Below are 27,681 nucleotides of genomic sequence, written 5' to 3'. Positions count from 1 at the left end.
TAAATTGTATTAAGATAATTGTTTTTAATATAGACACAAGTCCTGAAATTTGAGGGAGATGGCAAGTCGATTACCTCAATGCAACTACTCCACTGATATTTTACTTTATCGACCCGAAAGGATGAAAAGCAAAGCTGACCTCGACGGGATTTGAGCTCAGAACGTTAAAAAAAAACGGATTAAATGCCGCTAGGCATTTCCCTACGCGCTAGCAATTCTTCAAGTTCACCGCCAAATTGTATTAAAATGATAGTCATAATCTTTTCTACTATAGGCACAAGGCCTGGAATTTGAGGGAGGAGATTAGTCGAATACATCGACACTAGTACTCAGTTGGTATTTATTCCATTGACCCCGAAAGGAAGAAAAGCAAAATCGACTCCGGCGTTTTTTTAACTCAGAACGTAAAGACAGACGAAATACCGCTAAGCATTTTGCCCGGCGTGCTAACGATTCTGCCAGCTCGTCGTCTTAAACATAAAAGTAATAATGATTTCAAATTTTTCCACAGGAGTAGCAATTTTGGGGGAGAGTATGAGTCGATTACATCGACCCCAGTCTTCAACTGGTACTTATTTTATCAATCCTGAAAGGATGAAAGGCAAAGTCAACCTCGGCAGAATTTAAACTCAGAATGTAGCGACAGACGAAATATCGCTAAGCGATATGGTAGAATCGTTAGCTCGCTGGACGAAATCGTCCAGTGAGCAACGATTCTACCAGCTCGTCGCCTTAAAGATAAAAGCAACAAAAGCACTCAAAGAGCGCAAACCTCCGCCAAGGCAACACCAACGTCCTCTCAACGATTAGTCGAGGATGGTTTTTTAAATGAGAATATCTGAATAAACTGAACTTCTCTCACAAATGAGAATACTAGAAGTGAACCCGACCGCTCTCAAAAATTAAGTAAAACAAAACCGGAAAAATAATCCAGAATCCTTGTGCGGTATCCGATGGATTCCCAAAATTTAATCAATTCGTGCCGGTCACGAGGCCAAACATTTCTGAAAGTTTCATTCGAATCCATCTAGCAGTTCTTGAGATATCTTGTCCACGGATAAACTAACAAACAAACAAACAAACGCGACTGAAAACAATACCCCCGCCTTCGCTAAAGTGGAGGTAATAATGCTTTCAAATTTTGGCTCCAGAACAGTCATTTTAGGGTGTGGGGTTTAGTTGCATTCTTACATATTTTATGATGTGGGTTTGCATGCTTTCGAAATAACTAAGGATTGATGTTGAACAAAGATTCGTATTATATATTTGAGAGGATTAGACAAAAAATACTTTCGTTGATTAGTTATCACTACTTGTGTTCATGCAACTGCTTGCAAGAAGCAAATCGATTCTTTAAATGTTTCCCCAGCGTTGTGTACCAAGCCAGTTTGCTAACATTGTATTAAGCAGCTGCGTTTTCAAAAATATTCACAAAAATAATTACGCTTTGATGTTTTTAAAGTTTATGAATGTAGATAGCTTGTGCTAAAGAAAACGTTAAACATCTGAAAAATTGCTTACATTTTTTGATGATGTAAAAAACAGAAATTATTATAATGGAACTAACATATATATTTTTTTATTCTTTTAAACGTTTCAATCATTTACACACACACAAACACACACACACACACACACACACACACACACACACACACACACACATATATATATATATATATATATATATATATATATATATATATATATATATATATATATATATGACGGGCTTCTTTCAGTTTCCGTCCATCAAATCCATTATAGCCCGGAACTATGTGGTTGGGAAACAAGCTACTTCCTACACAGTCACTCCTGCGCCAATATATATATACATATATATATATATATATATATATATATATATATATATATATATATATATATATATATATATATATATACTATGTGCGTGCGTACGCGCATGATTATACGTCTGTATCAATTCACCAGCACTTCATTTTGTCTCATTTTTCCTATCTTTCTCTGTTACCACCCCAACTAACACTTCTAAATATTTCTCTTCCATCTCTCTGGCCCTCCCTATCTTCCCGGCCATTCGCTGTCGTTTCTATTATCATAAGAACAACAATCAGCAACAATTCTCGACCACAACAACAACAACAATAATAATGATGATAATAAAATAATGGTTTCAAGTTTTGCCACAAGAGCAGCAATCTTGGGGTTGGGAACTAGTCGATTACATCGACCTCAGTGTTCAACTAGTACTTATTTTATTGACCCTGAAAGGATGAAAAGGTAAAGTCGACCACGGCTGAATTTGAACTCAGAACGTTGGGACGGACGAATCGCTGCCTTTAATATATCATGTGCTTGAAACAACCTTAGATTTAAAATCACATTGTATTTCACGCTTCTAATATGTATACAAACTTGGAAAGACGCTAGCGGTAATATTCTGTCTTGCAGAAATACCGCTAAGCAATCTGTATCGTCAGCGCGTTTGAGAAAATGCTTCTCAGTATTTCTGCAAGCTCTTTCCGTCCTCAGTTCACATTTTGCAGAGATTGACTTTTCCTTTCATTCTCTTCGGGTTTTTTTTAAATAAATACTATTTGAGTAGTAAAGTCGATGCAATCAACTATCCTGCTCTCCTGAAAACTGCTGGCATTTGCCTAAATTTGAAACCTTAATAATAATAATAATAATAATAATAATAATAATAATAATAATAATCCCGAAAGGATGAAAGGCAAAGCCGACCTCGGCACAGGGCCTGAAATTTGGGGATAGGGGATAGTTTATTACATTGGCCTCAGTACTCAACTGGATCCCATTTTATCGACCTCGAAAGGATGAAAAGTAAAGTCAACCTCAGCGGAATTTGAACGCAGAACATGAAGACGGACGAAATGCCGCTAAGCATTTTGCCTGACGAGCCAGCGACTCTGCCAGCTATGTTGGCATACATTACTCTCTCACACTATAGTAATAATGATAATAATAATAATCCTTTCTACCATAGGCACAAGGCCTGAAATTTGGGGGAGGGAACTAGTCGATTACATCGACCCCAGTGTTTCACAAGTACTTAATTTATCGACCCCAAAAGGAGGAAAGGCAAAGTTGACACCGGTGGAATTTGAACTCAGAATGTAGCGGCAGACGAAATACCGCTAAACATTTCACCCGGCGTGCTAACGATTTTGCCAGCTTGCTGCCTCAATAATAATAACAACAACAACAACAACAACAACAACAACATCTCCACTATAGCGATGAAATGGTACTTATCTAGTAAAGAGAACTGGATCCTGCTGCTAATGTTCGAACATAAAAGCAGCAAAAAGTCGCATTCTACTGTCAAGGGATCTTGTAAATTCGCAAGGGTACTTGTCGTTAACTTTGAGTTAGATGAAGAACCTGAAACCACTACTACCAAGCACACAAAACAAATCAAACAAACTGCTAAAAAGAACGGGAACAAACAAATTGAGTAGCGATGGAGCAAGAAGTCCCTGCATGGACAATACATTCTTAGAAATCAAAATGCTGATGTAGACCAAGCAGCAACCCATCAGTGACTGAAGAGTTTAGGATTGAAAGCAGAGACTGAAGGCTAAATACTGGTGGCACAAGGCTAAAGCATGTTTACCAGAAATTACCAGGTTAATGTTCTTAAAAATGGTGCTGATCCAAAAGTGCAGATTCTGCAATACATCTAATGAATCAATAGACCATCTTTTTTCGGGCTGTCGAATGTTGACACGAAACGAATATAAAATTTCCACAGTAGGATAGTACAATATTCACATCGAAAAATACGTAAACACTCCCGAATCGACACTCCTGTTAACTGTTATGAACACAATCCTGAGCAAGTGGTTGAAGGTAAAAATGTCACCATCCTGTGCGATTTCCCAGTCAACACTAACAGAACAATCCCGGTTAATCGACCAGACATAATTATTAAAGACCAGGAAGAACATAATTGTAGACTGACAGATGTAAGTATTCCAATTGATGAAAACGTATCAGTAAATGAATTTGTAAATATTTCGTAAAGGACCCGTTCGTACCTCGGTGCGAAATAATTTTTTTCCAGTTTGTTCGAGTGTATTCAACGTATCTCACCTCCAAAACCGCCGCTAGCCACTTTTTCTGGTTGAAGGTGTTAAACATGTACATGTTTTGTCTTGGTGTAAAAGATGGGCTATAGCAAATATTCTGCTTAATATCACAGATTTGTCAGTTGCTTGACCTCAACTAGTTGAGCATGTCCCTTGGTGGCTGACGATAAATGCTTATCTGGTCACGACCAAGAGTAGTTGGGAAGCACCATAGCCATGTGTTGAGAGGGGTTTCTTGGGGTTTGAATAATTCACCTCTGGGAACATGGGTATTTCGCTCAACCTTAAACAACCCTTATTCAGGGACCTTTTGAACAAGATGGACTACTTGACCTGAAGAAAATTTTAACTGGCTCATTGTTCATCGAAAGGATGAAAGGCAAAGTCGACCTCGGTGGAATTTGAACTCAGGACGTAGCGACGGGGGCGAAATACTGCTATGCATTTTGCCCGGAGTGCTAACGATTCGGCCAGCTCGTTGCCTTAATAATAATAATAATAATAATAATAATAATAATAATAATAATAATAATAATAATAATAATAATAATAATAATAATAATAATAATAATAATAATAATAATACATAATGTTTTCTTTATTATTAACGACTAATGGTTGAAGAAAACATTGAGAACGGTACAGAAAAATACAGTATAAGATTTTTTTTAAAAAGCATGTAAAAAGGTAAAATAAAAGAAATAAAAAAGATTCAAACAAAAAATAATTCCCCCCAAAAAGGAAACCTCCGAGGGATTCTCATGGAAACCCCACGAAAACAACGATCACTCCGACCAGGTGGGCATGTGAATTCTCACAGTTGTTCTAAAAGCGCATGGCCTTCTCCTGAAGGTGCATGCCTCAGTGGTTAGAGCGTCGAGCTTACGATCGCGAGGTTGTGAGTTCGAATCCCGGAACGGGCTGCGTGTTGTGTTCTTGAGCAAGACACTTTATTTCATGTTGCTCCAGTTCACTCAGCTGTAGAAATGAGTTGCAACGTCACAGGTGCCAAGCTGTATCGGCCCCTTTGCCTTTCCCTTGGCGTGGAGAGGAAGGAGACCGGTATGCATGGGCGACTGCTGGTCTTCCATAAACAACCTTGCCCGGACTTGTGCCTCGGAGGGTAACTTTCTAGGTGCAATCCCATGGTCAGTCATGGTCAGTCATGACCGAAGGGGGTCTCAGCATCTCCTAAAATCTAAAGTGTATGCTCAGAGCGGGTCCGTTTACTCGGACCATATTCACCACTCTCATCCACTTATCAACAAATCTGCTGGTGGGAAGCACAGCCCTCCCTACTTTAAATTAACGATACTACCTGCTAACATTTTGATGATATTTTAACATTTCATAATTTCTATCATAAACACAATACTGCAATTTTGGGGACAGCAATAGTCGATTATATCAATACCCTCTCTTGAATTGTAGTTTGTTTGTTATTTTTACCTCAACTGATTTTTTCCTATAGGCACTAGGTAAAATGCTTGAACGATAACTACAATCGATAAAATCGACTCCAGTATTTAATTACGTAGTATGGTGAAAGTTGACCTCAGCGAGATTTGAGCCCTGAACATAAAGGGACGCGAACCCCTGCTTTGGTTAATAACAAGTATTTTACTTTTCACGGCTGTTCAACACTGGTTGAACAGATCTATGAACGAAGACGTTATAGTTGTAACTATTTTGTCTTTTTTTTTTATCAAGACTACATGATCCAATGTGTCCATCCTCTTTTGAGATGACAAGGTGTAATTTGAAGAAGTTTTAGTTGCTATTTCTAGAAGGTCAAGCAATCAGGACGGCTATATAATTAAGAAGTCCACTTCACAACTACATGATTTCAAGCTCGATCCGACTGCGCAACTCCTATGAAAGACTTGTGACTGATAGTCGGAAAATATGGAAACTTGTCAGAGATATCATTCTTGTTTATGAGTGGTAGACTTAACCTTGCGCCTAGTTTAACACCACCATAGTCAACAGGTGTCTTTAGCAGAATCTGTTATGTGGCAAATATTTCAGCTAGATAGCTGCTTCGTGGATAACATCCCCGAGGATAATACAAGGCTTGAAGTCTTTGAAAAAAATAACGGCACTTCTTTACTTTCTCTAATTAATAAAAAATGTAGAAGCTCCTTCATCGGTACATACCTTGTAGTTCCAAGAGAAGGCAATACTCTGAGACAGTAAATGAGTTCATAGAATTAATGCGTTTAAAAAGATGGGCGTAGCTCCGTCACGTAAAAGTGCTACTTGAAATTGTTCTGTATAGAATCAAGATACCTTTCTCATTTATTATGAAAAGAATGGTGGATAAAAAACTTCACAGCATTTCTTCCAGATTTTTACGCTCTCAATTCAAATCCCACCGGAGTCGATAAAATAAAATACCAGGTAAACACTTAGGCCGATGTAATTGACTTGTACCCATCCCATTAAGATTGTTGGCCTTCTGACAAAATTTGAAACTATTTTATTAGGAAAAAATCCTCTTTTGGTGGTGATGGGGATGGTGGTAGTGATGGAATTGGTTAACTCTTTTAACTCTTTTACTTGTTTCAGTCATTTGACTGCGGCCATGCTGGAGCACCACCTTTAGTCGAGCAAATCGACCCCAGGACTTATTCTTTAGAAGCCTAGTACTTATTCTATCGGTCACTTTTTGCCGAACCGCTAGGTTACGGGGACATAAACACACCAGCATCGGTTGTCAAACGATGTTGGGGGGACAAACACAGACACACAAACATACACACATACATATATATATACATATATACGACGGGCTTCTTTCAGTTTCCGTCTACCAAATCCACTCACAAGGCTTTGGTCGGCCCGAGGCTATAGTAGAAGACACTTGCCCAAGATGCCACGCAGTGGGACTGAACCCGGAACCATGTGGTTGGTAAGCAAGCTACTTACCACACTTGGCTTCAAAGTGTATGTTAAAGCACTGTGTAGATTTACTTGACAGGGATCGCGACAGGGATACTTATTTTAATCCATACTTATTTTGAAGAGACATCAAGAACACCAAATCAAACAACTGGTCTTGTTTTTGAAGGACATACTATTTTTTAATTGTTTAGAGTCTGCTTTGCTTTTTTTTTTTTCCTGTTGGGTAGATTTCAGGAGAATTTGATTGCTACCTCTGGCAAGTCAAGCGAAAAGTTAAAGAGTCGTCCTTGTGTTTCTAATGATAATGCTACTTTAGTGTACACACATCATATATATATATATATATATATATATATATATATATATATATATATATATATACATATATATATATATATATATAAACACACACATACACATAGTGAAAGGCAGCAAACAGAGAGATAGATGTGTGCGTATGTACGTGTGTATTTGTGCGTGCGTGCGTGTGTGTGTGTGTGTGTGCGTGTGTGTGTGTGTGTGTGTGTGTGTGTGTGTGTGTGTGTGTGTGTGTGTGTGTGTGTGTGTCGTCGATGGGACCTCTGTGGGTTTCGACGTTGGGCATTCGGTTGTCTGTTCAATTAATTCACTAAAGTATGTGTAAGTGGTTAAGCAATCCGCTGACATTTTAACCATTAATGTAATTTTGAATGAGCGAAATGCAATATAACACGGCTTAAACTTTTAATTAAAAACAGTACTGAAAGAGAGAGAAAGAGCTGAACTGGTACTTTATGTATCGACTCCGAAAGAAGAAAAAAAAGCAAAGTTCACTGTGGTTGGATTTGAGCTCAGAGCACTGACAACCGAAACGAATACTACGAGGCATCCTATCTGATGCTCTAAAGATTCTATTAATTCACTGCCTTACTTCAAACATGCACAGATACACAAGCAGAAACACACTTGAACACGCGCGCGCGCGGAGAGAGGCATGCATGAATATATGCATACATGCACGTATGTATAAACTTTTATACACACACATATATATACACACACACAGAACTATTATATACGAATTCATAATTTTAAACACATACATACATGCATGTGAGTATTATATACGTTAAAAGTCACTTGCCCAAATACCATGCAGTTGGATCGAACCGAGGAGCCCATGATTGCGAACAACATACACACATACGTGCATACTTATAAGCACGTGTGTATGTGTGTATGTATGAACATGATTATTTGTCATTAAATATTAACATCAGAAATCAGTGAAATCAATGAAAGATGATATTAAAACACGTACCTCCCAAATTGATTTCCTTTCTTTGATGTAGAGCTAATGTTGTCCAGTAGAATTGTAACCTCTCAAAAGACAGTTGTACTTCGGTCAGCCACAAAGCTAAGGACTAAAGCAGACAGCGAATCTACAGCTTATTTTTCTTACAAATTCAAGTCGCGGTGCTTACTATTTTTGAACTTATTTGATTCATTTAATCAGAAAACGACTTGCTCAACCGGTTAAACCAGAGCTGCTCACATAACGGAAATCATTATTGCAGGTTCATAGCTATTAAACAACTCAGCTGAACTTTGACGAAACTGAGCTGAACAGTGGGCGGCTGACAGTATAGTTTTCACATTAAGTCTTAATCCGTGAAACACGCCTATTTGTCGTTTTAACAGAACCGTTATTTAGAATGTGGGGAGAAGATTTGTAAATATTGAGTAACATTGCAGTTTTGGCTGTTGTCATTGTTTTTTTAACTTCAGGTCAACTCTGATTAAGGCTTCTAGCTTTCTCTGACCAACACAATTTTCTTTTTATTCAGGCATTGTGTAACCTGGACTATATTATCCAACAGATCATTTTTTAAAGACAATATTTTTTTATGAGAGATGAGTGACTGCTATTTCTAGCATTTCGTACGACCATATTGTAGCCTGCTCAAAAATAAATTGTTTATAAATTTCATCAGTAGCTACTCTGTATTTGAATACACAACACTTGTAAAACTAATTAATATAGTAAACATTTACATAGACTAATAGAGCACAATGTGACTTTTTATATCGTCTGTGTCGTCGTCAGGAAAATCTTATTTCAGTGCATTGAACTACCAGAAAAAGAGACCGAATCGCCTGGAAATATTACCATGTGATAGTGAAGCCATGTCATATTCTTTATTCTTTAAAGCAGTCATAGGCAGCCTGCTTCTCGAAAAAGGTTGCTCACGTCACTTATAAATTTTGGAACTAGATTCCGTCTTTATTTCTCAGTTGTAACCAAAGGAGTCAATTTTTTCTTCTGTATTTTATTCAGTTCAACACATTTCGTTGCGAATGCTGTATTTTTTCCTTTGCAGATTACTCCTCACTCTGTAACATATTTCGTACAAATCTGCGGGTCTATTTCTAACACTAATAATAAACTTCCCTCCCACAGAATGTGGGACTTTTTTGCAAAATATTGTTAGTTACCAATACCATAGAACTTGAACCAAGACAGAAGTCTCTATGGGATCGCTCGACTTGCAATAAATAGTAACCAAATCTCTATGCTCATATACGCTTTAATGATAAACTTCTAAAAAGTTTGACAGATTTTTACAGTTCCAGTGATGGATTGGATCTGTAGTCTTCGAATTAGCTTTCTCCTTTCTGGTTTTGAGAAGCCTAATTTCTCAAGATTGGTATTTAGGCAGTGTGTTACATATCCCAGTACCCCAATAATTACAGGTATAAACCCGGACTTGTAATCTGAGTAGAGTAACTGCAGATTTCTCATTAGTTCAGCGTAGGTATTCTCTTTTTCACTGATCTTCAGCTTTATGCTAACATCCGCTGGGCAGCTGATTTCCACAACTGTGCACAGTTTCTCTTCCCAAATCATTATATCAGGTCTATTATGTTTACATTTTATTGAGGTTTCGACTGGGGCATTCCACTAATACCTCTTTTTATTATGAATGACTATGGCTTCTACCATACATTGGGTTCTTATTTCTTTGTCTTCGGGGTTATACTTTCGACGGATTTCGTTATACAGTGTCCTAGCTACAACATCATGTCTCATCGGTAGATAGTACCGTGATGATATTTTCGGACAGCTGCTTATGATGTGGGTTAACTCCACAAAATCTGCATCGGTTGTCACATTTTAACACTTTCATGTATGTATGCATGTATGTATATATGTATGTTATTATTCAGTCTATTTCAAGATTTCTTGCCAATAGAGAAAGAACCGATTTCTAACCTAGATCCAAGGCTCCTTCATTGGAATTTCAACATCACCAACAGGGTATTTTTGTTCGTATGCATGTATGTATGTATGTATGTATGTACTAGCTTAAAATCCACTCTATCGGGTGGCTTTTAAGCTAGTATATAGCTTTTAAGCAACTGACCCTGAATGGGAAGATCTGCAAACAGATCTCTGACTTGTTTTGGAAAATGTGTTGCAATAGCTCCCTCCAGAGTCTTATCCCAATGATGATCATATTCGTCGTAAAAAAATCATGTAAAAAAAAATCGCCGTAAGCAATCTCAATAATGAAAATATAAGAATCCAAAGTTTCAGGATTGCAGGTCCGGATTCGGCCCGGAATGTTTTCAATTTACTCATGGAGTCAACCTGATTCCAAAATGGCATAATATGTTGGGCTACGGCCTCTAGGAGTAAAGCTGAAAAAGTGTTACTCACTGACACACTGACATTCACATTTATTACATTATATTATATTATATTATATTATTATCTTACGTTAAGTCGGCGAGCTGGCAGAATCGTTAGCGCGCCGGGCGAAATGCTTACCGGTATTTCGTCTGCCGTTAGGGTTTTGAGTTCGAAATCCGCCGAGGTCGACTTTGCCTTTCATCCTTTCGGGGTTGATAAAATTAGTACCAGTTACGTACTGGGTCGATGTAATCAACTTAATCCCTTTTCCCAAATTTGAGGCCTTGTGCTTCCACTAGAAGGGATTTATTAAAGTTGAAAAAGTGTGACACACTGACATTTATTATATTGCTTAATTTTGGGGAAAATTTATTTCAATTAAAGTGGATTTCATATATATGTGTGTATGTATATATATTAAAGAAAGCAAAAATAAGTGTTCAGTATGTTGGTGGCAGGAATTTCTGTCATGGTTAAACAAAGTTGTACATCATCTCCCTCTTTCACACTCACTCTTTTTCTCTCTTCTATTATCACTACCACTGCCACCATCAACACTTTTAATAAAACATCATCAATCTCCCTAAATTTCTTTGTCTCTCTTTTCCTCCTCTCTCTCTCTCTCTCTCACTCTCTGTCTTTACCACTGCCTTCACCGTCTCTGTGCCTACTATTACTCTCACCCCATCATGAGGAATAGTAGGAGTGTCGTTGAATAGTGAGAGAGGGGGTCTAACTGTGACACTGACAGACAGAAATTAGTTTTCGCATTTTTTATATTAGATGTATGTATGTATGTATGTATGTATGTGTAAAAAGTTTTTGCCTTCTTTCATTTTGATTACTGCAGTATAATTTGTTCTAACAGTACATCCATGTTTAAGTGGGGATAAATACATAGAACATAAATGTAGTAATATATGATGCAGTACAAGGCGCGAGCTGGCAGAAATGTTAGCACGCCGGGCGAAATGCTTAGCGATATTTCGTCTCTGTGAGTTTATGCGTGAGTTTATGTTGAAATATTTTTTGAACTGTCGCCATTGTTATTTGATTTGAATTGTTGTTAGAACTGTTGCCGTTGTTAATTTGTTAATTGTTGTTTTGTTCCCCATTGTGGGAAAATGGAGAAGATTCAGGAGAGAGGCCCAAGTTATGCAGCCGCAACGAGCAGAGGAGTAGACGTGCAAGAGTTGGAGGTCCGTGAGATAAAGGTGGAACCTCGAAAGATGAAGGAGAGTGAAAAATTAATCTCAAAAGAAGGTAACACTCTGAAATTAACGCCACCTGAAGAGACTTCGGCCATTGTGTTAAGAAAAACTATGATATTCAAAACCATGAAGACAGCTACAAGAAAAATAGAGATTGCACCGATAGAAGCCATAGAGGAGTGTATCAAGGAATTGAAAAGACTTACAACCTACATTACGGGAGGGAGAAAATACGCCACTGTGGAGGTGCGCTTCACAACAGAGGAGAAAGCACTCCACAGAGACTATAAGGTCAGAAGAATGGATGCTCCTGCCTTCGTACTGCGGCAAACGTATGGCCAAAGTGCGAGTGAGTAAGGTGCCACTCGAATTATAGGAAGAATGGCTGATGATAGCAATAACATATAATATGAAAGATGGGAAGATTTTGAAGGCTAACAGGACCCAGAAGGTAAACTACTGGGGTTGTTGTTGGCACTCTGTCGCTTACGACGTCGAGGGGTCCAGTTGATCCAATCAACGGAACAGCCTGCTCGTGAAATTAACGTGCAAGTGGCTGAGCACTCCACAGACACGTGTACCCTTAACGTAGTTCCTGGGGGATATTCAGCGTGACACAGTGTGACAAGGCTGACCCTTTGAATTACAGGCACAACAGAAACAGGAAGTAAGAGCGAGAGAAAGTTGTGGTGAAAGAGTACAGCAGGGTTCGCCACCATCCCCTGCCGGAGCCTCGTGGAGCTTTTAGGTGTTTTCGCTCAATAAACACTCACAACGCCCGGTCTGGGAATCGAAACCGCGATTCTATGACCGCAAGTCCACCGCCCTAACCACTGGGCCATTGCGCCTCCAAACTACTGGGGATATGGTATTGAATTGACAATACACGCAACTAAGGAGGATTTGAACAGTGTGTGAATGAGATTGTGCTGCCAGAAGATGTAAGATTGAGAGTCAGTGTAGAGAGAAGGCCGCCGATGTTTCACATGTGGAGAGAGGGGCTACATGAAGGCGTGGTGATCCCAAAGAGTACAACAAGCAGAACAGGTGGAAAGACAGGAGAGTGTGGACCAGATCATGGTAACAGAAAAAGTAACAGAAAAAGAAACAGGAAATGGATTTACTATGGTTGAAAAGAAAAGAAGGAGGAGCGGAGGAATGAGTTCTCCGCCAGAGAACCAGAAAAAGAAGAGAGAAGAGGTGGGAAAAGAAACTGTGAAGGAGGTCAGTGGGAAGGAAGAAAAGGGGAAAGTAAAAAGAAAGTGGAGTTACCAATAAAGATACCGGTTGTTCCAGTGGAGAAAGATTCGGAAATACAACTGCAGGAAAGAGAGTTGGAGAGATTATTTAGGATAGAGGAAGGAAAAACAGAACAAAAAGTACAAGATAAAGGAAAGAAGATACGAGGAGGAGATGGAGTGTGGTATTATGTGACATACCCAAAGAATGTAGAAACAGAAAAAAAGATAATTAAGTTTAATTAAATAGTAAGAGTGAAGGTGCCTTCATACGTCTACGCAGAGGATATGAAGGCAATACTGATTGAAGAAGAGAACTGCAGAAAGCTGAAAGAGATGTGTGGAGATAGCGTTGACCCACAAGGAGTGGAGGTGGAATTCAAGGAGTTGCTACCAGTAGTGAATCTGAAAGATATTGAACCACTGATGAAGTTCTACTAAAAGAGAACAATAATGCATGTTAAATGATGTTATTTTTAGGAAAATAATGGTGATAAAGTAGGAAAAAAGAACAATTGTAGATAGTACATATAACGGTTCAAATGGTACTGCATGGGAATGAGGCGCGTGTGGCCATTTTCATTTTTTTCATTATTATATAATTTCATCCAATTTACATTCGTTTTATGTTTTTTGTCCCCACTGTGGTCTTGTCTGTCCTTGTGGTGTCCGCTTCTGTGTTTAGGGCTTTATGCCTAATAAAGAAATCGGTATTTCGTCTTTACGTTCTGAGTTCAAATTCCACCGAGGTCGACTTTGCCTTTCATCCTTTAAGGGCCGATAAATTAAGTACTAGTTGCGCACTGGGGTCGATCTAATCGACTGGCTCCTCTCCCCCAAAATTTCGAGCCTTGTGCCTAGAGTAGAAAAGAAGATATGATGCAGCATATGAAATATTAGCAACTATCTTAGAAGACAAAATTCGAAAAGCATCAGACATATTTTTTTTTTTTGTAAGTTTGAAATTCATCTTTTTGTTTCTTGAATGAAGCTTAGTTTTGAACTTTTGATATTCATGTTTACAACTAAATTGAGAGTAAATAACTGAAAATATTTCTGAAAAATAAACTTGACTTGTTCGATAACTAAGCTCCACTCCCCTTCATTAAAGAATTAAGAAGGCAGAACTAGTTTGCATGAAAATATCGTTGAAATAAAAAGACTCGGTGTGGAATTAAAAAAAAAAAAAAAAAGACAATAAAAGGGAGACAGAAGCAGCAGAAAAATCTCCGCTACAAGAACAATCTTCGATGAGTGCTTTACAATTGCTCCGCTCCTTTACAGCGCGAATAACTTCTGATACTACGACATGCTGCCTGACGACGATACTTAGATATGATACAGAGATCATAGCAGTTGACTACTCTAATAAAAACTTGAAGACTTTCAGCGCTGAAGGTGTATGTTTAAGTGTGTTAAATCTACAGTCGTCTCCAAGAAGGGCATGCGTTACACCTGAAGGAGAAATTGTAGTGACGTTACAAGGAGAATATATGATTATGTTTCTCGTGAAATTTGGACACCAACTTTTTCCTTCGCTTGACATTCCCACTGCAAAAGACTATGCTCTCATTGAAGCTGTTGATAATTCATTAATCTGTGGGAAATGTGGTTGTCCAGGCTACATAGACATCATCAATTACAGGGGTCATGTGTTACACAGCTTCTCCGCGTTCTCATCAAATGGTCTCCGTATTTCATTTCCTTCATATCTAGCTGTACATCCGTTAGGTGATCTTCTCCTCAGTGAAGTACGAAGCGATGGCTACCAGGCATTAATTCGCTGCAATCTAAGTGGTGATATAAAGTTCTTTTACCAAGGAGCTAAAAAAACTTTGAAGTGTCCTTCTGGCGTTTCTGTGGATAAAAATGGTTATATCTATGTAGCCTGTAGAATGCAAAACCAAATCTATTGCCTTACGTCAACAGGTAACCTTCATAATGTTCTAAAAACGAAACCAAACGCGATTTCAAATCCTGGATCTATTTTTGTAACTCCTGATGGATCAACGCTCATTTTAGCAGAATTTGGGTCAGAAAATGTGAAAGTGTTTGATATACAGTCTGTCGATGACTATATAACGGATGTGGATTCCTGTTAACAGAACTCTTTAAACCAGGTCCGTAGGACTTTCAGCTCTGTTTTAATACAAATTCATTTTTTAAAATTCATATTTATTTGCATTGTAGTATTTATAAGACATCGAGATGCTTAAATAACCATTTTTTATATATAAAATTTAATCTAAATTTTAAATTAAACCTTTTAAAATTTAGTATTGGACTACGCTTAAGACGACTGATTTAATCTACCGATTATCTTAATTATATGTATTAAAGATTCATTGTTGAAACCTTGTACTCGCGATATCTAAAAGCTAAGCTTTGTCTTATTTTTTGTTTCGTTTTTTTTTTTATCGAAAGTAAACTTAATGAGCTGAAATTGGCCGTGTAATTATCTTAAATTTAATTGCCTCATTTGTGAATATAACAAAACCTAAATATATTTTGCGTTTAGTTAAAGGTTCTTGTACAATAATTCAATTATTTCGCATTTAATATTTTCTTCGTGGATAATGTTAGACAATTATATTTTTCTCTTGTACGACTGTATGGTTATTACGACCCGTAAGTATGTAATTGAGTTCTAACATACTGCGAAATATCTGAGCAAAATATTTCGTAGTTTTTGGTCAACTGGTGATATGAGTGAAATTTCGTAGACGAAAGTATTTCGTGTATAATTACATGTATGTGATATACAGTAGTAATAGCATGGGAACATGTGCTGTAACATTGCATCGCTTCATCCGCCATTCATTGGTAATTACCTACCACTCCTGACAGATGACGCCTTTGCACCACTCGGGCGACAGCTCCACCAACATGGGTTTGTTTGAGCAGTTATTGTTGGTGAAGGTTTTAAAATGTCGGGTTGTAAATACTACCGCAACTTCTTTTAGTTGCGTTTCACGACACGCAGAGGAAATGTTTGGTCTATTCTTTGACACGCCGATCTCCACACAGTACACGTATATAATCACACAGTACACGTATATATGTAATATGTATCTTATGTACGATAGTATATATCTATAGTTGGAATTTACAAAAAAAAAAAGACGAAGACCGTAACGCTCGGGAAGGCGAGATAGTCTTTCACGTGTCGAGCCTACGCTTTTCAACAGACAGGAACACGAGAAAATAGAGAAAAAAAGTTTGTGGTCAATCATGGCGAGATATATATATATATATATATATATATATATTGTGTGTGTGTGTATTATACAATATATTATGAGTTACTGCTGACCTGTTCAGCCATCTCGCCTGGGCGTTTATCCTCAGCCTTGGGTTCGCCTTATTTCCCGGCCGTTTTTTTTTCTACCTTTCTTTCTCTATTAATCAAATCCTGGGTACTAGCTAGTCGTGAGTGGTCGATCCTACGAAAAGTGCGCGCGAGCGCGCGTGCAAATGAATACATGTGTGCGCATGCAAATTAGTAAATAATTTCTTTTAAACAAAGTAAATAATTTTTTAAAAATTACTTTTTTCTTTTCTAAACAACGTAGATAGGTAGAAGGAATAAAAATAACACACTATCTGTTTTTGTTAACTTCATACATTTTTTTTCTTTTGGTTAAATTTTGTGAACAAAATAATTTTTATTTTCTAAACAACGTAAATAAATTTTTAAAAAGGTGCACATTGGGATTAGACACTGAGGGAAACTTGATATGCTAGAAATAACAGCTAAACGCAAAAAGAAAAAAAAACTGTAACCTTTACTTTTCTGAAATCACTGTGGATATATTTCGGCTATGTGCTTGATAAATGTCTGAAAGTTCTCCCACGAATTTCCACACTTCATATCGTAATAATCACGGTACATTGGCTCATCAAAATGTGACCATTTCATGTTACCACATGATCCACTTTTATATTTTCGTCTACTGGTAGAATGAGTCATTTAAAACATTATTTACTCATGGCGTTTTTAAGAAAACTCATAATTTTCGAAGTTATTTCGTGTTAAAGTTGTATTTCGGTAATTTCAACCAATCAATGACGTCTATTGAGGTGAAAACAATTACTACTGTGGTTTGTCAACAAGACGTTCCGGCGGTGTATATCTAGTTTGTCACTGTTATTTCTGATACATTTACATTTGAGATATACGTGTATATAGTTTAATCAATTCAGTAATTAGTAATTTTAGCGTTTTCGAAATTGCCTATTTTGTTTGTTGAATTATTTTCGTTTGCTTAGTGTTTAGTTACAAAAAATTATAATTTCTCGATGCACTGTTCAAAGGGAAAAGATTCCATTTTGCCCCCTCCCCTTCCAATTTCTTCATTTTTCACATTTTTCTGTAACTCTAACCCTAAAATCCCAACCCTAACTCTAAAACCTTAACCCTAAAGCTAAAACCAGTACAAACGCACGAACGATGTCATAACAGTGATAAACGAAATATACACCGCCGATAGTTATTGACAAACAACGGCAGTAATTTTATTCAGCTGAATACACGTCATTGATTGGTTGAAATTACCGACATACTACAACTTTAACACGAAATAACTTCGAAAATAAAGAATTTTCTTTAAAACGCTAAGAGTAAATGATGTTTTACATGACACATTCTACCAGTATACGAAATTTGAAAGTGTTTAGTTACAAAATTTTTTTTTTTATGTGCCGGCCAAAAGGAAAAGATCCTCCCCATCTATGTTTAGGGCTTCATGCCTAATAAAGAAATCGGTATTTCGTCTGTCTTTACGTTCTGAGTTCAAATTCCGCAGAGGTCGACTTTGCTTGTCATCCTTTCGGGGACGATAAATTAAGTACCAGTTGCGTACTGGGTCGATGTAATCGACTGGCCCCCTCTCCCCAAAATTTCGGGCCAGGTTCCAAGAATAGAAAAAAAAAATACTATTTTATTCTTTTTATATTGAAAGCTTTGCCTCTCTCCCTCTAGAAAACAATTTTAAGCTTAATATGGAGCTGCTGCTAACTATATTAGTATGCGCATTATATCAACTATTTATATTTAATTTTGGGGGTATGAGTTCATATTACGTACACGACGATATGTAGTCTTTCGTTGGACAATTTGCAATACATTATTTCAATTCTAATACGCTATGTTAGATGGATTTGAAGAAGTGGCTTTATTTCTAGTAGTTCGGGTGATTACAAACAGAGAGAGAGAAGGATGCTGAAAGATAAGGAGGGAAAATATGGGAAAGATGTATGCGTGTGTTCGAGATGAGATTTACATCTAGTACCGCGTGGAGATTGACATCGCTGTTGCCTGCACAATATCTGTTGCGTGGTTTATTCTAGTTCTAGAAGTGTTTTTCAAAGCAACAGACTTTTCATAACAAATGGCCGAGGTAAATTCACTTCTATCAGGAGAATGGATAATGCAGATGCCCACGCAGGTTAGACAAGCTGATATAGTGGTCAAGGATGCAGTTCAAAACAAACAAAAAAACTGATTTATTTCCCACAAGGGGTACACACAGAAGGGGACAATACAAGAAATGTGGGGACACGAAACAAAGGGGGAAAAAACTCGCGCAGTCTGAATACAGAAAGTGAAATTTGAAATAGGAGAAAGTATGCCAAGAGTTAAGGAAGAACTTATAAGAGCCTGGGGTACACATGATTTAGAACTTTGTCAGGTAGGAGCCACGAGATGCAGATTATAAAGCAAGCTGAGAATGGTCTAAAAGCAATTGATGGTTCAAAACGACCAGGCAAGTATAAAATTTAGTATCTGCAGTTTGGCCAATATCGACACCTTTCATGACCACTGCTAGCTTATTAAGCTAGCAGTGTCACGTGTTCAAATCATTGAACAAAAATACAATGCATTCATTAGGCAATAACTAGGTATACTTCGTATAATAAACCCTTCAACTCTTTAAAGCAAAAGGGGGGACATTTCAATTTCCAATGATTTCAATGGTCGAAATTTATAAAATAGGGAAGGTAGGAAATTTTGAGGATGATGCTAGGGGAGTCGAAGGATATAAAAATTAAGGCACAATCCACCAGGTGTAAAAAAGAAAAAAAAAGCCAGGAAGTGGAAATCAAAGGCAGAAATTAATGACATCCTGTTAAGCACAAAATACGGTGGGTGCTATATAGTTGAAAGGGACTTTGGTTTAGCTCATAATTTCAAGCCATTTTCGAGTATGACCCAGAACGAACGCAGATTTGTTCCTAGTAGTCAAGGGAAGCAAAGAAATGAGTTTCATTTGATTTAATGCTCTCAACAAAGACAGATGAAACACGTAATTGAGATAACTTGGAATTGAAGTGGAGTACATCATTACTAAGTCTTTCAATGTGTTCATCTTATGATAGCTTACTATTCCCTACAAACCTGGTGAGATGGAAGGTGTCAGAGTGATAAATGCAAATCTGGGAAGGTAGGAACACTGAAACATATTCTTTCTAGTTGTCCACTGGTGTTGTATAGATGGAGACACAATCTGTTAATATTCTCTTCAATGTCGCACGGAACCAAATTTCTCTAATCAACAATGACAAGAAATGATAAAGAAATCCAGTAAGATTTTATCACCTTCGTGCATCCAGGACAGCCGATCTGCTTGAAGGAGCTTCCTACGAACGACGAAAAGTGGAATGGCTATGGGAAGGTGGCTGCAGATTTGCCAAGGTGCTAAGGATTCTTCCCCTACTCCGTTTGCGGAGAAACCAGTTATTATATGGTGTAAAGAAATCTGGTCGAGTTGACAAAGGATGGACCTTTATGAACTTCTTGAAGAATGTGAAGATGCAGGCTGGAAAGCAGAACATTATCCAACTGAAATTGAAAGAGTTCATACTATATATGTAGGGGTGGGGAATCAATGATCAAATGCATTCGAATTTTGACTACATCCTCCTATTTTAGAATAAAGCAAGAATGACCATTGCATACTTTTATTTAAAATGGTAGGGTGGGATTTGAAGGATATTTGACCGCAGTTTCTATAAATTGGAAACGCTAAGTTATGAGGGCGTGCACAAACCAACGCTTGTTGTCAAGCAGTAGAGATGAACATATACACACACAACTATCTATATATCTTTGTATGTATGGTGATATACGTATATAAACGATGGGCTTACACAGTTTCCGTCAAATTCACTCACAACCTATTGATCAGCTCGGGGCCATAGTAGAATGAATGTGCACCTCTATGGAGCTACTCGTACTATTACTGAACATCATATCATTTCTGTTCCAAACCACTATGTCAAACCTACTGTGTTTGCATATCGCGGAAATATTGATGCAAATTTTCCCAATATTTCCTAAGTTAAGACAAATTTGATTTACTAAAAATCAGAAACCTCTGTATTTGTCGCAAATCATTTCTCCTTATGGTTAGCAACATCATCATGCTGCATTAGAAACTTGTATGTTAATGACCTGTTTGAGCAGCTGCTGGTCGCATGCGAAATATCTTCTGTAGAAGTGTGACATAATCAACATTTTCTATCTAATCTGGAGAGATTAAGTCTTTCGCTGTTTCTCTTTATTGTGTATTTTATAGTAATCTCCTATTCTTGATTTTAGAAACATGACCTTTAAAATTGACGTGCTGTGACGGTCGTGTGTTTCAGAGGGTCTACACTTCCTGTCAATATTAGTATCATCAAGCTTAAGAGAAGTATACTCACGCATAACTTTTTTGTCGTTTTTGGTTCTTTTTATGTGGAGTGTTTCTCCTCCAAATTCTTGTTAAAATACCAGTTCTGGGGTTACGTGGAACGTCCTTTGCTTGTATGTAATTAGATCGTGGGTGACCGAATAAATAGATACCTGACAGCCAGCCGAGAGATCGGCATTTCTGTGTCTAAGTGAAAGCACTGTATAATTGGCGAGTGTTTCGTCGATTTTGCAGTGCTGAGTTCAATTCATTCCACAAGAATTCGTACCGACGACAGATCAGCATTCTGTCTCCCACGATCTAATTACATCTTAACGTCTTGGAAGTTGAGGACAAGCACTAAATGATTTTTTTCCTTGTTCTTTCATAAGCTGAGTGGGGTGGGATGTATTGATGCGGGAATTGAAGGTTGGAAATCTGAAAGATTAGAATCATACAAACATTGGACTTTGTGTTTAAGACTCATAAATAACAAACGTTTATAAGTAAAAGATGCTTAGGAAGTAATGTAATCAGAAAGGTAGAATCAAAAAGTTGTTTTGGATTTGAAAACAGTCTTTTTTTTTTTCGAAAAATATAAAATGTCTAATATTTCCAAGTTTCTGAATGAGGATTTGTAAACAAACAATTGTATGACAATCGGCCGAAATGTTGGCACTGGATTAACTATGTAATATAAATGAGTTAATAATACTAAAGAAAAACCAGTTTTACATTTAAAGAAGTCGGTCTTCCACTGTTATGCACCCTTTACCACCTGTGAGTCAAACAATTCTAGGAATAATTTGTACTATTAGTGCATAGCTTATTTACAAGATAACTGCGTTTTGTTAGTACGGATGTATCATTGAAAATAATTGATATGATTAAGAAAAGACAAAACCGAGCATTGTCACTGAGTCAGATGATTACAAACACTCAGCATCACAAGAACTGACAGTTGACCAATTTCTGGCACAATATTTGTGTCGCTGACTTTGATTTTCTTTCTTTTCCTTTTTAGTTGTAATAGATTCAGCATTTTTTACGAGTCATATACGGCTGTGTGGGGGGGAATGGTGGAGCGACGAACTAAATGATTATACTATTATTTACTTTCGCATCTCTGCATTCTGAGATCAAATCTCACATGCGTGAGATTGTGTATCTCTCCATTTTCCAGAGTCGATATAAGTACTTGCTTTCTCTAGAAATGTGTACTTTGTATGAAATAAATCTTTGCGTACAATAGTAGGGAATATTGTGAAATATGAAGTATGATCTCATGAAAACGAGAACCGCAACTCGGTTTTTAATTTAAAACGGAAACTATTTCACCTAATTAATGCTGCTTCATGTAGAAAACAGAAATTCCATATTTTCAGTTCATTCTATGCAATATATAATCTCTATACCTAGTTAAAACAATGGAGATTGTAGAACTGGTAGGTATCACACAGTAATTTTCAGTGTTAAGTTTCATCTGTCTTTACTCACTGAGTTCATGTCCAACTTCGATAGACTTCATCGTGTATCTTTCTTTATTATACAACTTCCATTAAAAAGAGTTCCCTGACTAAAGACATTTCTGTATTTATGCGTTGTTGTTTAGTCGTAAGTCGGCCCTGATCCATGAGACTTACAGGTTTTTTTTTTTCAATACAGAAAACATGCATGACTACATTATCAAATGTCTTTTACTGACAGTGAGGTGTTATTTGAGAGAGGTGTAGCTGCTTGTATTAGCAGGTCGAATGACAGCATAGTGGTTCCGTCACAGGTTCGGAAACTATTTAGGCGAAATTGACATTGGATATTACTGAGACAATAATGCCGGATATTATTCGGTCAAGCTCATTATTCTAGGTTCAAAACCCTGTTCATTTACCTCCAAATAAGGTTGATCAAATAAATTCCATCAAAATAATGGTTTATAATTTAAGCACAAGGCTAGCAAATTTCAACGGGAAAGTTTGGAACAAATGCCGCGAGGCATTTTTCCGTCACTCTGCTGGTTCTGCCAGTTAACCACCCTTAATGTTTCTAACATAAGTACAAGGGAAATTTGGAAGAGAGCATTCAGTCGAGTACATCTACACCAGTAATACACTGTATTTTATTTTATCGGCAACCGATGGATGGAAAGCAAAGTTGACTTCAGCGGAAATTGAATTCAGAACGTAAAGAACCGGAACAAACACCGCAAGTCATTTTGTCTGAGCTTCTGACGATTTTGCCAGTCCACCATCGTAAAATACCATTAATATAATGGAACCGATGTATGCTATTAATTTCCTCTAATTGCAATCAATATTTGAAGAGATTGGATTTTGGCCTTAAATCGCATCAAGGTATTTTTGATGATATTAAGGCGGGCAGTAGTTACTAGAGCGAATACACTATCAGTAATTTCGTTGTTTCTTGCATCATTAATAACTGTGTGAAAGATAAGTCTCTTAACTGAAATCGTTTATCTATAACAGGAAAGTACATACTGCATTTCTGAACTGATGGTCTTATATTTCCACCCAATAAACTGGCAGTAACTTTAAAATCTAAAGGTAGTAGTTTATGATGTATGCTTCCTGTACGACACATGAAATCTTGTTTTCGCTGTCACTGAATAGTAAAGTTACCGTAATACAAATATTCATACTTCAAAGACAATAAAAATATGGGTATCATTCATAGCTCCCAACATTCCACTCTGATTACTAGTGACAATAAATATTACATTGCTATTATTGACATGGCAAAGATACAAATATTCTCATTCAAACATTTGAGAAGTCTCGGACTTTGAAACAGTTCTATTTTTATCTCTAACAATTAGGACTGGTGTTAATTATAATATTAAAGCTCAATTTGTTTCAAAATTGACTCTGATAACGATGATTATTTTCTCACCCGTGTGTGAAAACTGAAAACATTTGTCGCAATAAAAAAAACAGACAGGCTGAGGAGGATTGTGTGTGAGTAGGTGTTAAAAATGCGAGCTTTATAAACTTGAGCTCATGTCCTGGGAAGCAAAGTAAGCAAAGACAATTTAATTTCAGTTTGTTATTTCATTTCATTTATTACATCAAATGTAGTTTTACCGGATTTAATCTGAAAAACATTCACCTCTGTCAAGGCTCACTTGTCTATGACACATACATGTAGACAAGGTCTTCGAAGGAAACACGGAGAACCATTAACCAGCATTTAGAAGGTACTTATACATTTCACAGGCTCTGAAAAAAGTTGTATTTTTTATAAAATATAAAATTATGTATATTTCTTTGATGGTCACAATCAGTTTAAATAATAATAAATATTTTAACAAACATTTTTAATGGTTTCCAAATCATTCCTCTGTTAATCTTTTACTGATTTCAGTCACTGGATTTGCAATCATTCTGGAGTACTGCGTTTTGTCGATCAATGCTTATATTTAAAGTTTAGTACTTATTTTTAAAGTCCAGAATTTATTTTTAAATTCTATCAAGTATTTTATCTGCATCTCTTTACCAAACCGCCAAGACATTGGACGGAAGGAACACAACATAAACCACACGTACCTTAGACCAGAGTAAAAATACATAATCATAGGTTGGGATGCTGAAAAATTCCTGGCTTTAAGGGTGTTTCGAAAGTCCTGGTTAGATGTCCAACCTTCCGAGTTCTTTTGCAGGGCTTATAAAAACTGAAGGACCGCTACAATCAGTGTATGAATCTGAGCGGCAAATAAGTTGAATAAAATCATTAATTAATCATCCTGTATTTTCTTTTACCCAAAGCCAGAAAATTTTCAGCACCCGCTCGTGTGTGTGTGTGTGTGTGTGGTAGAAGTGAGGAATCCCTAGTATATGTTGAGATATCTCTCTAGGAGAAAGAACTCATTTTCATCCAATGATGTAGAGAAGTTCTTTTTGAAAAAAAAAAACACATACGTTGTTTAGGTAGTAGGATTGGTCCTGAGCAAGACCTTTTCCTCAATTCAAAGAGCTTCAGGCACAGATATCGCTGGATGTTTTAATATCTCTATTATGTTACTATGGTTGACCGTAGCCTAGAAAAACAAAAACAGTCAATGAAAAATTCGATGGTGGGATAAAGGTATGCATCAGCGTGAGTGGTAAGTTCACTGAACACCTGTTGCAAGAGATACCACATCAATGTAAAAGTATGTAGGTTCCTAGTACGTTTGAAAAGTCGCATCCATTCTGCTCATGTTTAAGAGAGAAACCAAGTGATAGTATTGCTCGAAATCGAGTTGCTGTTGTTATTTATTTATGTATGTGAATGCGCCTGGCAGGTAAAGGCGCGTGGCTTAGTGGTTAGGGCATTCGGCTCACGATCGTATGGTCGTGAGTTCAATTCCCGGCGATGCGTTGTGTCCTTGAGCAACACTATTTCACGTTGCTCCAATCCAATCAGCTGGCAAAAATGAGTAGTAATTGTATTTCAAAGGACCAGCCTTGTTACACTGTGTCACGCTGAATCTCCCTAAGAACTACGTTAAGGGTACACGTGTCTGTGGAGTGTTCAGACACTTGCACGTTAATTTCATGAACAAGCTGTTCCGTTGATCATATCAGCTGGGACCCTCTCGTCGTAACCGACGGAGTGCTCCTTAGAAAAGGTGTATAATATCAGCAAAAAAATCATGAAATGCTATGCACTTTGAATGACTTTGGAATGAAAGTCTCTCTAAAGTATGGGAGTTCTTTAATAGTTGGTCATGGCTGTCAATTCTTGACGTGGCCAAGAATGTGCTGGGGGTGTGGTTCACGTCTTTAGACTTAATGACCCTATGGCATGTATCAGTGTTCCTACAACAATTCACACTTACGCCTATATACACACATACATGTGCATACTCGTTTATACTCACTCGTGCCAATCGGCATATTTACATAGACTCATCCATCTATTTATACACACACACACACACACACACACACACACATATATATATATATTCTTTTACTTGTTTCAGTCATTTTACTGTCGCCATGCTGGAGCACCGCCTTTAGTCGAACAAAATTATTCTTTGTAAGCCTAGTACTTATTCTATCGGTCTCTTTTGCCGAACCGCTATATTACGGGGACGTAAAGGCACCAGCATCGGTTGTCAAACGATGTTGGGGAAACAAACACAGACACACAAACATATATACACGCACACACATACATATATATACATATATACAACGGGCTTCTTTTAGTTTCCGTCTACCAAATCCACTCATAAGGTTTTGGTCGGTCCGAGGCTATAGTAGAAGACACTTGCCCAAGGTGCCACGCAGTGGGACTGAACCCGGAACCATGTGGTTGATAAGCAAGCTACTTACTACACAGCCACTCCTGCGCCTATGTACATATAACTTTAATTATGATTTATATGTGTGTCTTTGCTCTCCCATCACCGCTTGACAACCGGTGTTTGTGTGTTTAAGTTCCAGTAGCCTAGCGGTTCACCAAAAGAGACTGATAGAACAAGTACTAGGCTTAAAAAATAAGTACTAGGCTTAAAAAATAAGTACTAGGCTTAAAAAATAAGTCCTAGGATCGATTTGCTCGTCTAAAACCCTTCAATGCGGTGCAAAACATGGCCGAAATCAACTGATTGAAACAAATAAAAGAATAAAAATACTGGTATGTCAAATACCACAAAATTTTGTGATTTATTAAAATCATCTCCGCCTCTAGATGATGTATCATAATTATCAAATGTTAATTATTACCAACCCCACTTGAAAAGAGAAGATAATCTCAAAATTCAAAGGTCTACAAAACTGATATGCCATTAAGGGAAAAGACTGGTTTATCGTCTGGAGATAAGAAGACTGTCGTAACCAGCCTTCAGCAGCTGGACAATTGTCCAACCTTATCTGCAGTAGCTAAAGGACTTACACTTATACAAGCAGTAGAAAACAGTTATGGTCTATGCAATTTGTATAATTTAAACAAAAATGAACTAAGCGAAATATATACACGCATATTGTAGAGCATCACATTATTGGTTATTGAAAAGGAGTGATGTTTCGTCAGGACAATGCGCGGCCCCACACTGCAAAGATCACATCACAGAAGATCAAAGAGCTTGGTTGGGAAAAAATTCCTCATCCACCTTATTCTCCTGACCTTGCTCCTTCAGACTACCATTTGTTTCGTAGTTTACAGAATCATTTGGGAGACATAACTTTCACAAGCCAGGAGGAGGTCGAAATTGACATTTCAGAGTTCTTCGCTTTGAAACCAAAAGAGTTTTACATTGATGGGATTAAAAAGCTTGCAAATAGATGGAAGGAAGTCATAGATAATCAGAGAAAGTACATTGGTGATTAAATTTCAATTGAATATAACATTTGATCACTTGTTTTTTATTCAAAATTCGGACGGAACTTATTGGATGACCTGATAATAGAATGCCATTTAATCAAGCCGAAATACTTTATACTTTAAGCTACAAATATCCATTAAATTAAATCTTGTTGGTATTGCCTTAGTTTTGTTTTGATTTCGTCATTTTTTTTCTAAATAGCAATTAATACATGGAGTGATGCTAGAGCTCACTTAAATAATTTGACGTCAAAACTTGGTCAAAATTGTTAATAGAAAAGTTATGAATGTAGTCGAACTTATCCAGTAAAAATAGACATTTTTCCAAATCGATTAACATTTTCCGTCATAGTGAAACACCAGGTAAAGAATAGAACACTAACATTATACTGAACAAGTTATTCATTTTATTTTTTTACTTCGTATGACATATCTTTAGAAAACATCATTATGTGAAGTATGCGTATGCATGCTTTGTTGAGGAAGAAATTTTGTGTGCGTGGGAAAGTACTTTCTGTACACTTCTTAGCGTTCCTGGACGTTTAACAATGCTACTTGCAT

General features: G+C 37.2%; 2 protein-coding genes across 2 annotated transcripts in view; one reads left to right on the top strand and one right to left on the bottom strand.

Moving 5' to 3' along the window:
• LOC106874390 (uncharacterized) overlaps positions 1-8,576 on the bottom strand; it is a 390,389-nt gene extending 381,813 nt beyond the window's left edge. Inside the window, exon 1 of the mRNA XM_089352838.1 lies at positions 8,299-8,576. The gene's annotated coding sequence lies outside the window, so the exon portion shown is untranslated. The remainder of the gene's footprint in view (positions 1-8,298) is intronic.
• Positions 8,577-14,301: 5,725 nt separating this feature from the next.
• On the top strand, positions 14,302-16,731 carry LOC149135667 (uncharacterized). Its single transcript, XM_089352837.1, has one exon. It carries the CDS (start codon positions 14,371-14,373, stop codon positions 15,220-15,222), a length of 852 nt encoding a protein of 283 aa, XP_089208963.1. The 5' UTR covers positions 14,302-14,370; the 3' UTR covers positions 15,223-16,731.
• The last annotated feature ends 10,950 nt before the right edge of the window (positions 16,732-27,681 follow it).

The sequence above is a fragment of the Octopus bimaculoides genome, chromosome 5 (genome assembly GCF_046866305.1).
Source record: "Octopus bimaculoides isolate indiv1 chromosome 5, ASM4686630v1, whole genome shotgun sequence".
Classification (NCBI taxonomy): Eukaryota; Metazoa; Mollusca; class Cephalopoda; order Octopoda; family Octopodidae; genus Octopus; species Octopus bimaculoides.
This window is presented reverse-complemented; position numbering and strand designations above follow the sequence as displayed.